Below are 15,205 nucleotides of genomic sequence, written 5' to 3' on the forward strand. Positions count from 1 at the left end.
CCAAACAGTGTTTTACCCATGCCTATGTTCTATTCGAAAGTCAAAAATTATCTATTCCGAGTAAAAGCTAATTTTAAAAGCTAGCCAAATACATCATCTATCCAGAAGTAGATAGGATAGCACTATTAAAAAGAACACCTTTGATAAAGCCCTCAACGAGTTATCCACATGTGGTGAATAAGAACAGATAACAAGTATCTATCAACCATCCCTTCTTTTTTTTTTTGATAGCCCAGACTTGATGATTGGACCAGGCCAACGGGTCAGATTGGCTGTTCATTATTCGCCTGGGCACATGCAAACAAGTTTGGGGACCCAATAAGGACAAGCTGGGCCATCGGCCCATAGGCACATGCAAACAAGTTTCTCAGCAACTCTGAAATCTCGTTGAATCAGGTTGGACAGTGCAATTTTGAGTCCAAGTTACTCGAACTTGATTGAAGTCATGCCAAGTCGCATCGAGTTCTTGCCGATTTCCAACCAAGTCCTGGTTTCAAGTCTCTCGCAGTAACTTGGCTCAAAATTTCATCAGGTCTAAGTTGATTTGAACAAATTTCTGAGTCCACACTTGCTCCTGAAAGGCCATGAGCCGGCAGAGTCTCCCTAAAAAGAACGATTTACCCTTGCAGTTCAGTTCACTTTAGACAAGGACTGGATGCGAAATGGATAAAGAAAGGAGAGGGCCACCACATAGGCAGTGGCAATGTGACTTCTGCTTTACTATATTCGTAGATTCCAAAATGTACAAGCAGCGTTCTCTTTTTTCTATATTGATTCATATTCTTTCTAAAAACAAGAAAAGCAGGAGACACTAAATGCAAAGCAACAGATTGCATTCAACAAATTTTCAAACTATCCTCGGTCTATGTAGATAAAGGAAGGGAAAGACGGATTTGATGGGAATTGCATTATTTTGGCAGGGGCCTGAAAAATAAGGAGTAACGCGTCATTTCTGCAAGAAAAGAGCTGGTGTGGCCACAGAACAAGATGCACATTTACAACTCTCCAGCAGAGAGAGGATCGATCGGACACAGCATCTACCAAAATCTGTTCTAAACTTCTAATATCGCTAGCCAAAGTTGAGGCATGTGGTCACACACTATGTGATAGTGTCCATCAATCCATCAATCGATTAAATGACTTGGAACTCAGCTACCTCTTGTGGTTTGCAAGTTGAAAGTAGCTCCAGAAGTCAAGAGGCACCCCCACAGAATTCGGAATGGTGGGTAAATAGCTAGGCCTGAAGGAAGCCCTTCTCCTCCAAGTAGGATATGACTTGTTCTGCCATAGCACTGGGGGAAGTAGAAATGTCGTTTTCCTGGTGTAATTCAATCTGAGAAAGACAGTTAAAAATTCAGTTAAAAAAGCAGTGGCAATGGCTCCAAACAATTCCACCTTTTAGTTTCTCTAGGCCCCCTGTTTGGGATCATCATAACATATAATAATAATAATAATAATGAATTTGGTAAGCCTAGAATATGTCAAATTAATGGATTTGGATTTGGCAAATTCGAAAGTCCACTGTTTGGGAATCAAACTACAAATTTCTTCGATTTGGGGAGCTTTATCGGAAAGGAATTACTTTTTTTAACCCTTTCAAAAGAGTCATATTTCGAGGATTTGCCAATTCCTTAGTCTTTTTTATTTTTCTTTGGGGGGTGGGGGTGGTCTAGAGTTGGCCCCAATTCTGTGGATTTTATAGGTATGATTTAGGAAATCCCCAAAAAAAAATTAAAAAAAATTAAAAAAAAAAAGGGGGGGGCGGGGGGGGGGAATAGGGGAATTTGAAATTCACAAATTTCACAAATCCCTGCCCCAAGTCCATCATCCCAAACAACCCCTTAAAAGGACTTAGAGGTATATGCACTAGACACTTCATGTGTGCTGAATGGTTAAGGGAACCATTTTTAAGTTTTGCGGAGCAAGAGCATTTAAGCAAGACATACTGGCACATGCAACTATCTTGTTTGGAAGTGAGATGCAGCATGAAGGTCTCATTACGGACCAGAACAATGTACAACCCATGTAGTCTATCCATCTTTCAAGGGCATAATGAAAGTTATGGAGTGAGGCATTGAGTAGGATAATTGATAAAGGAGTAGCAGTCGGGCTTAGTTAAAGGTTTCAAAGATGATAATTCTCAGTTTCAAATATCACATTTTCAATATGTGGATGGCTTGTTGCTTATGTGCGAGGAAAATGAAATGAAGGTTGATAATATGTTTTGAGGTAGTGTCGGGTTTGAAGGTGAATTCAGATAAAAGTGAAATTTTGGGAGTGGGTTTGACAAGGGAAGGAGGTAGGCTCATTTGCAAGACAATTGGTTGTAGACAAGGTTTGTTTCTATCAACATATCTTGGGTTGCCATTATGCATAAGGAAGCCGGCTAAACATCTATGGTATTAAAGTAATTGAAAGGATCAAAGGTAAGTTATCAAGAAGAAAGAGTAGGCATCTGTCATTGGGAGGAATACTCACACTAATTAAGGCAGCGATGTCCAACTTACCAGTGTCTATATGTCTTTATTTAAATGTCCAAAAGTGGTGATGGATGGATAAGCTTGAAAAAACTGAGAGAGATTTTTTTGTGGAGAGGGGCGGAAGAAAAACATAAGTTTCATCTAATGAAGTGGGAGAATGTTTGTACACAGTGGAATCAAGGGGGAATGCTGGTCTTTGGGTTTTAGGAGAAATGAATTTGGCACTTTTGGATATATGGGTGTGGAGGTATGGAGTTGAAGAGGGCAGTTTATGCAGAGAAGTTGTAGGTAGGAAGTATGGTTTTCAAGAAGACTTTAAGTGGACTAAGTGATGCGGACATCAGTGATGCACCCTTTAGAGTGTACCAAAGAAGGAAGCGTCGCCGACAGAGTACCGGAGCGGAGGAGTTAATGTGGATGGACGTTGGGTCCATTAGACCCATTTTCTGACGCGCTACGAGTGCAGGAGCGGCATAACCGCACCCTGACCATAGATCCATGGGTCGGATTTCACACCCTACCACACAGGTGTTTTAGTTTTAGGCGTTTTTGTTCTTTTTTCCTTGTTTCAGGGGCTTTATATCACTTTCTTTATTTTTTTTCGTCTTTTTGTTATTTTTCTTGTTTTCAGGGACTTTAGTGCACTTTTACTTTTTCCATAGCTTATATATACGTTGTGGGAAACTCTATTTTCATTATTATTGAATGAATAGAAATTCATATTTTTTCTCTCTTTATTCAAGAGATTAAGGTATCAGGATTCGCCCTTGGGTGTTGAGGATTTCACCCCGATTTCAGGTTTCCTTCTTTCTAAATCTTCGAGGTGCAGGAAAAAGTAAGGAGGGTAAGAATCATCCTCCTTTTCTTTTGATAACAAAAGGACCCGTACTTTCTTCATCTTGAACCCTTCGTTCTTTACCCCTTTCGTTCCTCTCTGGATACCCCCTTTCTAGTTTGAACGGAAAAGATGGATGGTTAGTCAGTAGAATCATAACCAAACTTGACCGTGGACTGACTTATGCTAGATCTGAGAAATCCTTATATCCCTAAGTCCTCCCTTTTTACTGTTTACGCGATTTTATGCTAAGATACATGTTCCTGACGAAATGACCTCATCTTTGTGTTGAATTTTACCTAATCCCTTTGATTAGAAACGGTTGGTTGATTCATGTATTTACTTGAACATTCTTTAACCTGATTATACATGCATCTAGGATTAGGTCATCACATATCCCTGCATCACTAAGGCTTCATCGTTGTATAGGGCATCATTTCTTTGGAAAGGAGTGGCCTCCTTAAAATATAAGGTTTGGAAGGGAGTGGGTTTTTACTTGGGCAATGGTGAAGGTATTAGATTTTAGGAGGATGTCTGGTTAGGGGAAAATTTTTTAGGGAGAGGTTTCCCCGTTTAGCAAGGATATCACAAGAGGTGAATGTGTTAGTGGCTAGATGATTTTCGTTCCATGGGGATGTAATTGTTTGGGCTCCTCCTTGTAGGAGGAATTTAAATGAGGATGAGGTGGGGGAGTTGTTGAGTTTGTTGGATTTGTTGAGTAAGGTTCGCCCGGTGATATCACAAACCAATTTGATGAGGTGGTTAGACGAAAAGTTTGGCATGTTCTTGATGGTGGTTTAAATGTCAACGGGGTTAGTCATACAACATATGTCTAGAGATATGAAGCTCCTCCGAAGGTGGAGGCCTCAGGTTGGTTATTGGGAAGAAACAAAGTTCTTACGGTTGATAACTTACAGGAGAGAAGAATGGCCCTTTCAAATGTGTCTTAAGTGTATCAGGCTGAAGAGTCAGTGAATCATCTTTTAATTCATTGTAAGTTTGCCAAGAAGGTATGGGAGGGGTTTCTCGCCAAGTTTGGTTTTCAGTGGATCATGCCAGGTTCTATTGACTTATTCTTTTTGTCTTTGGCATAGCAGGGGTAAAGGGCAGATAGGAAGAAAATATGGCGTCATTGTCTTCTGGCTGAAATTTGGTATTATGGTTGGAAAGGAATAACCGCTGTTTTAGAAATCGGAAAAGAACCTCTTTGGAGGTTTGTCTTACAGCAAAGGAGCTGGTTATGGTATAGGCGATCGAAGCAAAGGCAATTGTAGCAGATCAGTTTTCTGAAAGTTGGGCAGATTTGCAATTGTAGTCTCTCTTTTTTTTGTTCTCTTGTAATTATTTCGGCTTCTGGCCTCTTTGCAATAAAATCTTCAAGTTCTAAAAAAATGAAAGCTATGTTTAGATTAAAAGAATCGGACAACTCTAGAAAGGTAGTCTTGTTTTGCATGGGTAATATATCAAAGCATATAACTTCTGAATAGCCAGCCGTGTTAGAACCATAATTTGAAAACCCGAAAACTCATCTTGACTCTATGTTCAGCCAAGTCGAGTTGACCCAACCTGACCAGCCTCCATATTTACTTATTATAAAATTGAAAATATTATGAATGTTAGTAGATATTTTAAATAGCTAGATGTATTAAGTAACGTAAAACATAACTAAAGGCATCAACATTACCAACAACTTACTGGTAGAGTTGTTGCCTCCTTTAGTTGAGGTTGGAGGTTCAAATCTTGCTCCCAGCATATTTTACTTTTTCTTCTTAACTGGCCAACATATTTTACTTCTAATATATAAATCCAGCCAGTTAGGTGAGTGACTCTGGTTCGAGTATCTCCAAGCCCAGCCGAGTCAGGCCCAGTCCCAAGTTTCCCAGAGACTCAGCTCAAAAACTCAAATATTCGAGTTGACTCAGCTGAGTATTGAGTCAAGTCGGCGAGTTTTAGAACTATGGTTGGAACACATTTTTGAAGATTGAAAGTACACACCTCACAATCCAAAGGTGGCTCGTATGGATCATCTATCCCAGTAAAACCTGCATCAGATTATGATAATTAGTAGAGAAGCTATGCCTGTGGGACCAGAGTTCAATAATTTAATACAATTTTGATCCATCTACTGCCGTGCCTGATTGCAGTTGGAAATGGCAATTAAACAAAAACAGGTTCAAGCATTTCAAAGAAAGAGGCAATTGGCCAACGCATGGAAGATGGTGAAAAGAGTATGAAAAACTTCGACTCCAACTAAACAACAGAATGCAGAACATTGAGGGATCCTAACTTCCAAATTAGCATTAATGAAAGCTCTCTATTTGAATGCCAGTTGATGAATCAAGAGCAAAGGTTTTGTCAAACACACTGATAGGAAAGGTGAGAAAAACCATTGCCAACAGCAGAGTCAATCCACTGTTCATCGATAGATGAAGCCCCCTCTTTTTCATCTCGTGCCAGATGCAACGAAAGGTGGGTCCATTCTCCTACACACAAACCACGGGAGCACTAGATCAATGGTCATCTTTGAACAACGAATGCTGGGATCTGGTCTTTGTCAAAATTCGCAATGCAGTCCAGGTGATGATAATACCACACCTAATCCTTTAAGCAAACTGCTCAGAATTGATGCCACAAATCATCAGGACCCAAATCAACTTAACCAAAAGTTATAAAAATCGAACAGACCGTATTCTAGGTAAGGTGGAAGAAACTGAAGCTTAAACAAGAAACTCCCAATTTGGCACCATGAAAAGCTGTTCTGATGCAGGACAGGAAATTTTAAACATGAAATGTGAGATTCCAGGCTTTAGATCATACCAGTTCAAAACAATCACGCAAAATTCCACATCCCACATAAAGTCAAGCACTCAATCAAGGTGAATCTACGCAGGTCCAGGCCTACACATGCTAGGGCTGAATCAATTAAAGTTATAGACCAAACAATGCTCAAAGGAGAGTAAATTCATCCACACGCACAGAAATATTTCCCAAACCCAAGGGATTCACATGTTTCAATTCGGAGAACCCTAGGGTCGAAGAAAAGGGAATAAAAATTGAAATTCAAGACAATCTAAGGTTAGGGTTAGGGAAATCAAGTAAGATATAAGTGAAAGAGAGGAGATAATGAACTTGAAGCCAGCCCGCACGTGTGGACAGCAGACCAGGCCTAACGCACGTGCATTGAGGGCTGTCCGCATGTGTGTGGGGCCCACGAACCCAAAAAAAAACCCCAACTTGGATCTGGTCGACCAGGGCTGAGCCACACAACCACCAAGTTTCAGCTCGATCCGAGTTCCAATCCGCGCGTGGTGCTCCGCCTTACAAGGCCAGATTTTGAAAATTTGCTATAGGGAAGGATGGGCTGCAAAATACCAATGGATTTGAAGGTTGGATGGCTGTAGGAAAATGTGAATATGGATGGTAGGAGATGGGGGTGAATCGGGATGGGTGTGGCTTCGCACCACGACAGTAGCCCTTCGAAGAAGAGAGGGCTTCGCACCCAATTACGTTTTCACAACTCAGAAAGGAGCAGGAAAACGCGAAAATTCTATTCCAATCATCAATGAGAAAAAAGACTACAAGGGGTTCCTATTTATAATAAAATCATATACCCCAAAACTCGCGCCATGTGCGCGACCTATTACTTAGAGACGAAGTAACCACAAATAACAACTAACCAAAGCAATCTAAACCATCCATGATGTTCCTAATAACAATAATAACCAAAAATCAAAGTACTAGATCGTTTAGAATAGTGGGCCACGATCATGAGAACCCATGGTGGGATTCACATGACGATCGGGTCCACTCTAAGAAACCAAAACGCAGTCCTCTAACTAGGAAGCCCTCCCTGGACGTCGTCATCGATCCAGATCGATGGTGAGGCCATCCTCCTCCTTGCGTATGTGCGTAGGGAGGGCGTGCGTGTGCGCATGATGTCCCCCATCATGTTCTCAAATGTGCAAAGCATAAATCAATTGCTTTGAGTGCAAAAGAATGTGATAACCAAGCGCCAGTTATCAGTGACACAATGAAGAGCGTATTTATTTTTTTTATTTTTTTTTAAACACACAAGCACACACACCCCCACACACTCACGCTAGTGGAATTTCACCACCTATGGATACTCGAACCCTTGACCGGGTGTTGAAACTCCTGAGAGTCTACCACCCAAGCAAGAATAAGGATCCATGAAGAGCGTATTTATTCATCGAATTCATCTCCCAGTTAAAGTGCAATACCATGAATCACCTTGATGGGCTCAACAAGCACATCCATTACGCCCAAGGATCCTAAGAAGGGACCGAAAATCAGTTTCAGTCCAAATAATTTGCAGCTTACCTCACCCTGCAATCAGTGACAGCTTCTTCTACTCAACGGTCATCTTTTTTCCTTTATGAATTGCAAGATGTTATTAGCACCAAACAAAAGGAAGAACCCAAAAGGACTAAAAAGGTATGATGAGGCATCATATCACTACAACCTCAGGAACAGAACTTCAATGATCCCCCAAATACCCAGGAAATCTTCCCATTTACAGCCTTTAAAATGAGTATTACCCAGTGCTCGCAAAACCACCCTCCGTTTGAACCTTTGAAAAACCATGTATGCACTTCCATATTTGTTATTGAAAGTTCTATTATTTCTCCCTTCATAAGGAGACCCACCAGATAACCAAGAATCTCCTCTTTCTTTTCTCGCAACCCCCATTTCCACATTGAAAGTACAGCTTCAGTTGATCCAGGGCATTAGCACTGCAAATCAGATAGATGCATCATTCGCCTCAATAAGATAGAGCTGAAGACAGTGTATGAAGAGGTGGTTCACTGATTCTGCATCTTTGAGGCAGAGAGAGCATGCATTTGTTACAATAATATCCCTACTCCAGAGATGATTGATGGTCAGCACTTCATCCTTTGCAACTAACCATCCAAAAGTAACTGATACCAGAGGGCCGGGAAATCACGATGCATAAGCAAAGATTGAGGCAAAGTTGCAATAGTTGATGGTTGTTTGTCATGTACCTCATCCTTACCCATTTCTTGAACTTCTCATGACCATGACAAAGCATACAATCAATGCATCCTTGTGTGATACTCCCACATTTAAACATATGTTCAGTTCCAGTATTTTAAGCGGTAAATTTATATGCTGATCTGATGAGTATGGATATGCAAGTGTGTAGTTGTGATAAGATGTTCATTGCCCTGTTTTTTCTTCATGAAAATTCACTATCACTGCATACAGTAAAGTTATACACCAAGATCTATAAGTTAGAGGATTTAAATGCTTCATGGAATGTTTGATTTCTATCAACACATGCATCTGTAAGGAATACGAGAATTTTTTAGATTGACTTGAAGTAATCCACGAGGTATTACATGCTTTCTGCAAACAGTTCAAACATCATGAAGTCATTATGTGGTGCATTTTTTTGTTTCCGTGTCGAAATTGAATACATTTGCTGCTTCTCGAGCCATTATGTGACATGTTTCAGCAATGCAATCAGAATTCTTGTATGAAATAGATTCCAAGTGCATACCTGTAATTTTTCCAGCACGTGCGAGCTTGTACAGGCCTTTTGCGTCCCTTGCTTCACATACTTCCAATGGCACATTCATGAAAACCTTCAAAAATGTATGTTTCATTAGCCCTCCAACAGCAAAAAGACTCTTACCAAGTTTAAGAAACACTATAACAAGAAGCACCAACCAATATTTTTAAAGCATCATCGGAAACCATACACATTGCCAGATGTGTATCGGTACCGTCCATGAATGATATGGCCGTATCTGCCCAAAACAGTCCAACACATAGCGATACGAGGCCATATCGGTGGTGAACGATACGATGCCCAATACACCCATTTAAACCTTGACACCAACCTCAATAAATTGTCCCTCAGGCAATAGTGCACGGCAGGCATCCCGGTCTCTTCTATATGGGGATATCAAACTAGCGATGCAGATAACACCAGCATCTGCAAAGAGCTTCGCCACTTCTCCTGAAATAAGGGAACGTAATAAGTTAGAACCGACTGGAACGAACAATTTGGCAGAAATGATCTATTTTGCCCAACATCTAATTGGCCTTATTGGTTTGCCATGCCGCATGAGGTTGCTTGAATAAAATGCACATAGCATGACCTGTTTGGACAGGGTGATTCCCGACTTATCAGATTGTTTACCCAAAAAATGTTAGAGTTTAGGTAGAAGAACACCCTCCAAGCGGATGCACGTTAAAACTTAAAAGAGCACCATGTTTTCTGTTAAGAACCTAACCAATACGCCAAAAGCCCCATGACTGATGGAACGCGTTAAGTTAGGCTATAAAACTCCTGAGATCATAACGTTTCACCACGCTCCAAAGCCGACTTCCGCAGCGGCCCACTCTGTGGTGACACTCTGGCATCTTTTCTAGGTGGCCCTTTCCACTCATGGCAGCTGCACTTTGGTCATCCAGGTAGCCCTCTCCACATCGTGGAGGCTTTCACTCTAGTCCAGGTTGCCCTTTCCACAGGTTGACCCTTCCATAATTCGAACACAAGACGTGGTGTTGGCTCTGATACCAATCGTTAAGAACCTAACCAATATGCCAAAAGACCCAGTACTGATGGAAAGCATTAAGTTAGGCTACTAAACTCTTGGGATCGTAGGATCTTCAATACGTTTTACTTTGATGGCCAATTCAATCTAATATGCTTGGATCTACCACGTGCAAACAGGCCTTTTATCTCTCATTAATTTGGAGTTAAAATTGTGCTGCAAAGAGAACCAAAAAAATGAACAGCCATTCTGGCAAGACTTGCCAACTCTGCAAATAATCCAGTCTGTAAAACGAGAGTAACATAAGCCTTTCTGGCAATGCTAACCAATCCTGCGTATATTTTCTGCACGATCCTCTGCTTTGAAACTAAGATCCCGATTCAAGCCATGCCTAACATTGTCACCATCAAGTATGTACGTCAGCTTTCCTCTACCATGCAACCCTTGACTTAATGCACATGCAAGTGTGCTTTTCCCTAAAATTTGAATGTAAGTGAGAAATAAGAAATTAACCAAATAAAATAACAAGGCAATTAAGAAACAGATATCAACAAAACAGTATACAAAACACAAAAGTTTAACAAAAACAGACACATACAAGAGAAAAGAAGGGGGAAAAAAAAAAAGAAGCAAAGATGCCACCTTCACTTCTTTCACAGGAATCACGGATATATAAAATTTTCATGCATGCATACTCATACCAAGCAGGAAAGTGCTAATCAGCTCTAGATGCATACCTTGAGACTAGCTCAAAGATTTTACAGGAGCAATTCTCGTTGACCTACTGATCTTGATCAGAGCATTGGCAAGATTGATTTATTTTTATTTTTTGAATGGCTACTTCAATCTATTAAACTAGAGGCAAAAAGCTCAAAAAGGCCAAACAAAATGGTATGATGAAAGATCATCAGGAGTACAACATAGATTCAGGCCCCCAAGAGACGATAAAGGAAATTCAATTACAACCGACACGAGCTTTCTAAGTCAGCCCCCAAGAGAACGCCCAGTTCCAGGTCCTTTCTACAACCTCCTGTCAAGAGTCAGAAGATAACCCATTGGCGATGTATTTTAGCTAGATTTATAGCCAATATCAACTCTGCATTATAATATTGTCTGTTTCTTCCTATAATTTAGTTCTCCTCAGGTGCACGTAGATTGAGGTAGAGCCAATATGCATGCAAGTAACTTTCAAGGCAAAGTGCAGACCAAGGGTTGCACATATCATTCTGATTCTGCTGATTGAAAATTGAAATCCAACTTTGGATTAGAATAAAGGTGCCAATTCTATGAGAGAAATAAACATCCAATTGCAAGGAATGTCATGTAGGAACTAAAGAACAAGAAAATACAAGGGAAATAAACAAGAAGAGATATAGGGCATCACACTACTAGAACGGATAGATCTAGGGGCATAACCAAGGACAGGTTTTAGATAAGAGAGTTTCTTATTCACAAAAAAAAAAAGAGGAGAGGAAATAAACAAGAATAGATCTAGGGCATGACACCACTAGAGAGGATAGATCTTGGGCACAGAACCACCAGATGAAAAGGAGCATAAAACCCCCATAACCTAGGACAGGTTTTAGATAAGAGAGTTTTTTAATCACTAAAATAATCATGTTTAGTTCCACATGTATGGTGGCCTTGTATATAGTAAAGCCCTTGCTCAGACCACTTTCCTAATTCAATCATAAACCACTTGTGGGCAAGTTTAAACAAAAAGAAAACTAACTAACGACAAAAAAGAAATAGAAAAAAAAAAGTATACTTAAACCATGCATATGTTCGGATGAAAAGTATGCTCGCGTGAACCATGCACATGCAAACAATAAGATGAACAGTGGACCCATGTGAACAGTCCACGAGGACAAACAGTACGAGCATGTGAACAAAACACATGCAAAAAGCACACACAAGTGAACAGTAACACATATAAACAATGCACACATTGTATTGGAAATCATTTATCAATGAGTTCCCCAACATTTTGTACAAGCATGACCCTTCACGTGTGTGAGAGCTTCATGCTTGGCAGTTTTTCTAGCAATTGCCCCTCCATGAACAACTTTGCTTGCTTGGGGCCTCTTGTGTAATATTTAGGCTGGGGGGTCAATAGTGGGTGGGGCCATGCTTGTGAGTGGTGTTAATGTCAGCATCTACCATGGCCAGTTCCAAGAGCCTGGGTAAGAGGAAGGTTGATGTCTGGTGAGCAGCCAATCATAAAACTTTTGTCAATCCACCATCTCAAAGACAACCCAATTTGCTGGGAGAAAGGCTAAGATGATGACCACAATGATGATGAATGATCAACAACTTGATAAATAAGAAGAGAAAAAAGTAAGAAACTTGACTAAACACTATTCAATCCACATCCATCAATGAACAAGAACTATCAAACACTATTGCCTGATAAGCAATGGCAATCAAATTATAGATTAAAGCAGGAAAAAAAAAAAGGAAGAAGAAAAAGAGAAAAGTGCACAAAAGATTTATAATTAAAAAGAAAAAAAAAAACTAAATGCTTGAACATTTAAAGCTTCACGAACATTGATGTCATCATCTCTGGTACTCGTGGCTAATATCTTACTAGGAGAAGTAATTTTGCACAAAAGATTTATTTGTTATTTAAATATATGAATGTCTCCCGCTCATTAGATGAGCCGGCAGAGAGTGTAGCATGTGTGAGTGATCCACGGTTCAATCCCCGGCAGTGTAACCTTTCAAAAAAACATATGGCTGTGCAATGCTCTGAAATAATATCCACTTTCCTCACCATTTCTTCCCTCAAACATCGAGGAAACTAGAAAGTGGAAAAAAAGCCATTCATAGTCATGGATGGAAGTAGTTGCAACAAGAGTTCGTCAACATACCAGAACCACTAAGACCCGTAATCCATAAGACACATCCTTTTTGTCCAAGTAACTTTTGCCTGTCAAGTTTTCCAACTGAACATTCTTGCCAGACAATATTCGTCGACTTTCCAACGGTAGACATCGCAACACCATTTGTCCCTGGTCGAATGGAAGATCAAAATCCTTTAACTGAAAATGCTACTACAATTAAATTAACAGCTCAAGATTGCCACATGAAGGACGAGACTACAAAATATATTAATGATTTGCGTTTGAATCTCATAATATTATCATGAGACTCTAAATATGAAAATTCAAATACATGCTTACAAAAATATTTAAGCAAGACAGATAATCAGGCACCATGATTTTGAAACCAAATGAATTTGTTGAACGATGCCATAACCTATTTGAAAAAACAATTTGTCAATTAAAATCTCAGCATTTGTCGAGGAAGATTTAGCCACTTCTTTTTTCACGCATTTGTCTTCCAAAGCATTATCATTCATGGGCATTTCATTCTACCAATATTAATATTAATTTGCATAGACTTTTCTTCTGGCTAGGTTACTTTTTTTTCTTTTTTTCTTTTTTGAAAGATGAAGCAATTTATTAGGCAGAGCCAAAAACAGACAAAAGAAGAACAACAAAGAAAACTAAAATAAAACAACCCAGCCCCGAAACTGGGAGGGAAACCCAAAGAAACCGTAAAAGACTTGAGGCGCCCGATCCCTGAAAAACAATAAAACCCTACAAAACACCCCATCTGAGGAGACCCTCAAATTTCTGAAACAACACCCCAACTGAGAAAGTCTTACTGTTTTATCGCATATTAATAATGGAGCCTTGGTTGTTGCATCTGTCTTATTCTCTCTACCCTGACTTTGTTGTGAACCTTATTTCTGATGGTAGACTATTAATTGAGAAAAACCACCTTATTCTCTTTTCTTTTACTTTTTTAATGATGTGTTTGTACAAGACCTGATGACATGGATGCTATCCAGATAAATGCAAAGGTCTGTCTATTAGATATCAAATAAATTTCACATGAGAATATAGATTCTCACATTACGACAGCATGAATCTCAAAACTACCACACCAATTTGGTAATCTAACAGGAGCACAGTGCCCTAATTCAATATTCAGTATCCTGCACTCAAAATCAATGCCTGACACAACGGTCCATGACCCAAACCATCCATAGGTGGTCCTAATGAATCAACCACAGTGCCAAAAAAAAAAGCCTTCGCCAATCAGATGATCTTACCCATCCAAATTCCAATTAGTGACCTATAAGTGGATGGCAGAAAAGAATATCAGCAACAGTCAGCACTAAGCAGGAAAAAGCCAATCAACAGATGGGAAGAACAACTATTCCGTACGAACCACGGGCAGTGGTCCATCCATGGTGGGACCCACCCCACAAATGGTCCAGATAATTGACTGCCGTGCCATTTTCCAGCACATGCACCACATTCAGGTTAGATTTTCTGCCACACAAATTCATCTTAGCCCATCCTAACTTTTTGCACCGCCGCAAACTAATTACTCAAAATTCACAGATAATTCAAACTGAAAAGATCCATTCAAAGCAGAAAATAGAATTAAAAAATCTCCAAATCAACCAAGAACGATACCGGAAACTGCCGAGGCGCAATCGCAACCATCCATCTTCTTCGTAGCAGATCCGGATTCCAACCGACCAGCATTCTCCTCCCCCTTCCCATCCACAAATGCAGCAGTTCTCGACTCCTCTTTCGCCCTCATCGGTGGCGAAAACTTCAATCTCACGGTGGTAAAGATCCCCAACCCCTTGATCTTCCGATCAAAGCCAACCGCACTCGATGATTCGAACGAGGAAAACAAGAACCCTAGATTCGGCGACGGTGGAAATTCGACGCCAGACAGACCTAGAAGCGATCGTGCTGGAACTGAAATCATCACTCTCGAAGAGAAGGCCAATGAGAGGAATCCAATAGCATTTCAGAGATTGGATGGACGTATGGACGCTGCTTCTCTGGTGGGGTATAAATAGGAGGGGATGGAAAGAGATGAAATCCCGATGCAGTCGAGAAAAATGGGGATTTTGGAAAGTAGCGGTGGAAACGAGAGGAGAGATTTTTGGTGTTTTAGGGACTTTTCCTCTTTTTTTCTTTTTTCTCTTTTAACCTTCCTTAAACGTTGGAAGTAGGAATCCCTGTGTCTGTCAGAAAGGGACGGGTATCAGGTGAGGCATGAGTTAACAATACCTCTGTAATAATACGTCTTCTACTTAAAAATACCCAAGATTAGAGGGACGATGTTTGGCTAGTCACGCGGCCAGTAGCCTGGCTAGTGGTCGGTGCTCTGTGGGCCCCACCATGATGTATGTGCTTTATCCAGGCCGTCCATCCATTTTTTTCAGATCATTTTAAGGGCTTGACCCAAAAAGTGAGGCATATTTAAATCTTAGGTGGACCACATCAGAGGAAAACAGTAGTGATTGAATGTCC

The 15,205-nt window shown here is 40.3% G+C and overlaps 1 protein-coding gene across 2 annotated transcripts; it reads right to left on the bottom strand.

Annotated features, from left to right (window-relative positions):
* Window positions 1-667: 667 nt before the first annotated feature.
* On the bottom strand, window positions 668-14,928 carry LOC131218949 (adenylyl-sulfate kinase 3-like). Of its 2 annotated transcripts, XM_058213861.1 has the most exons (7): window positions 14,351-14,923; window positions 12,731-12,871; window positions 10,187-10,336; window positions 9,201-9,319; window positions 8,858-8,942; window positions 5,311-5,357; window positions 668-1,333 (listed from the first exon to the last, which is right to left on the bottom strand). In XM_058213861.1, the coding sequence occupies exons 1-7, from the start codon at window positions 14,652-14,654 to the stop codon at window positions 1,235-1,237; spliced, it is 945 nt and encodes a 314-aa protein (XP_058069844.1). In that variant the 5' UTR covers window positions 14,655-14,923; the 3' UTR covers window positions 668-1,234. The 2 variants fall into 2 exon arrangements, with proteins under 2 accessions (XP_058069844.1, XP_058069845.1); XM_058213862.1 differs by lacking the exon at window positions 10,187-10,336 and having other exon boundaries at window positions 14,351-14,928.
* Window positions 14,929-15,205: the final 277 nt, after the last annotated feature.

The sequence above is a fragment of the Magnolia sinica genome, chromosome 11, assembly GCF_029962835.1.
Source record: "Magnolia sinica isolate HGM2019 chromosome 11, MsV1, whole genome shotgun sequence".
In the NCBI taxonomy this organism is placed as follows: domain Eukaryota; kingdom Viridiplantae; phylum Streptophyta; class Magnoliopsida; order Magnoliales; family Magnoliaceae; genus Magnolia; species Magnolia sinica.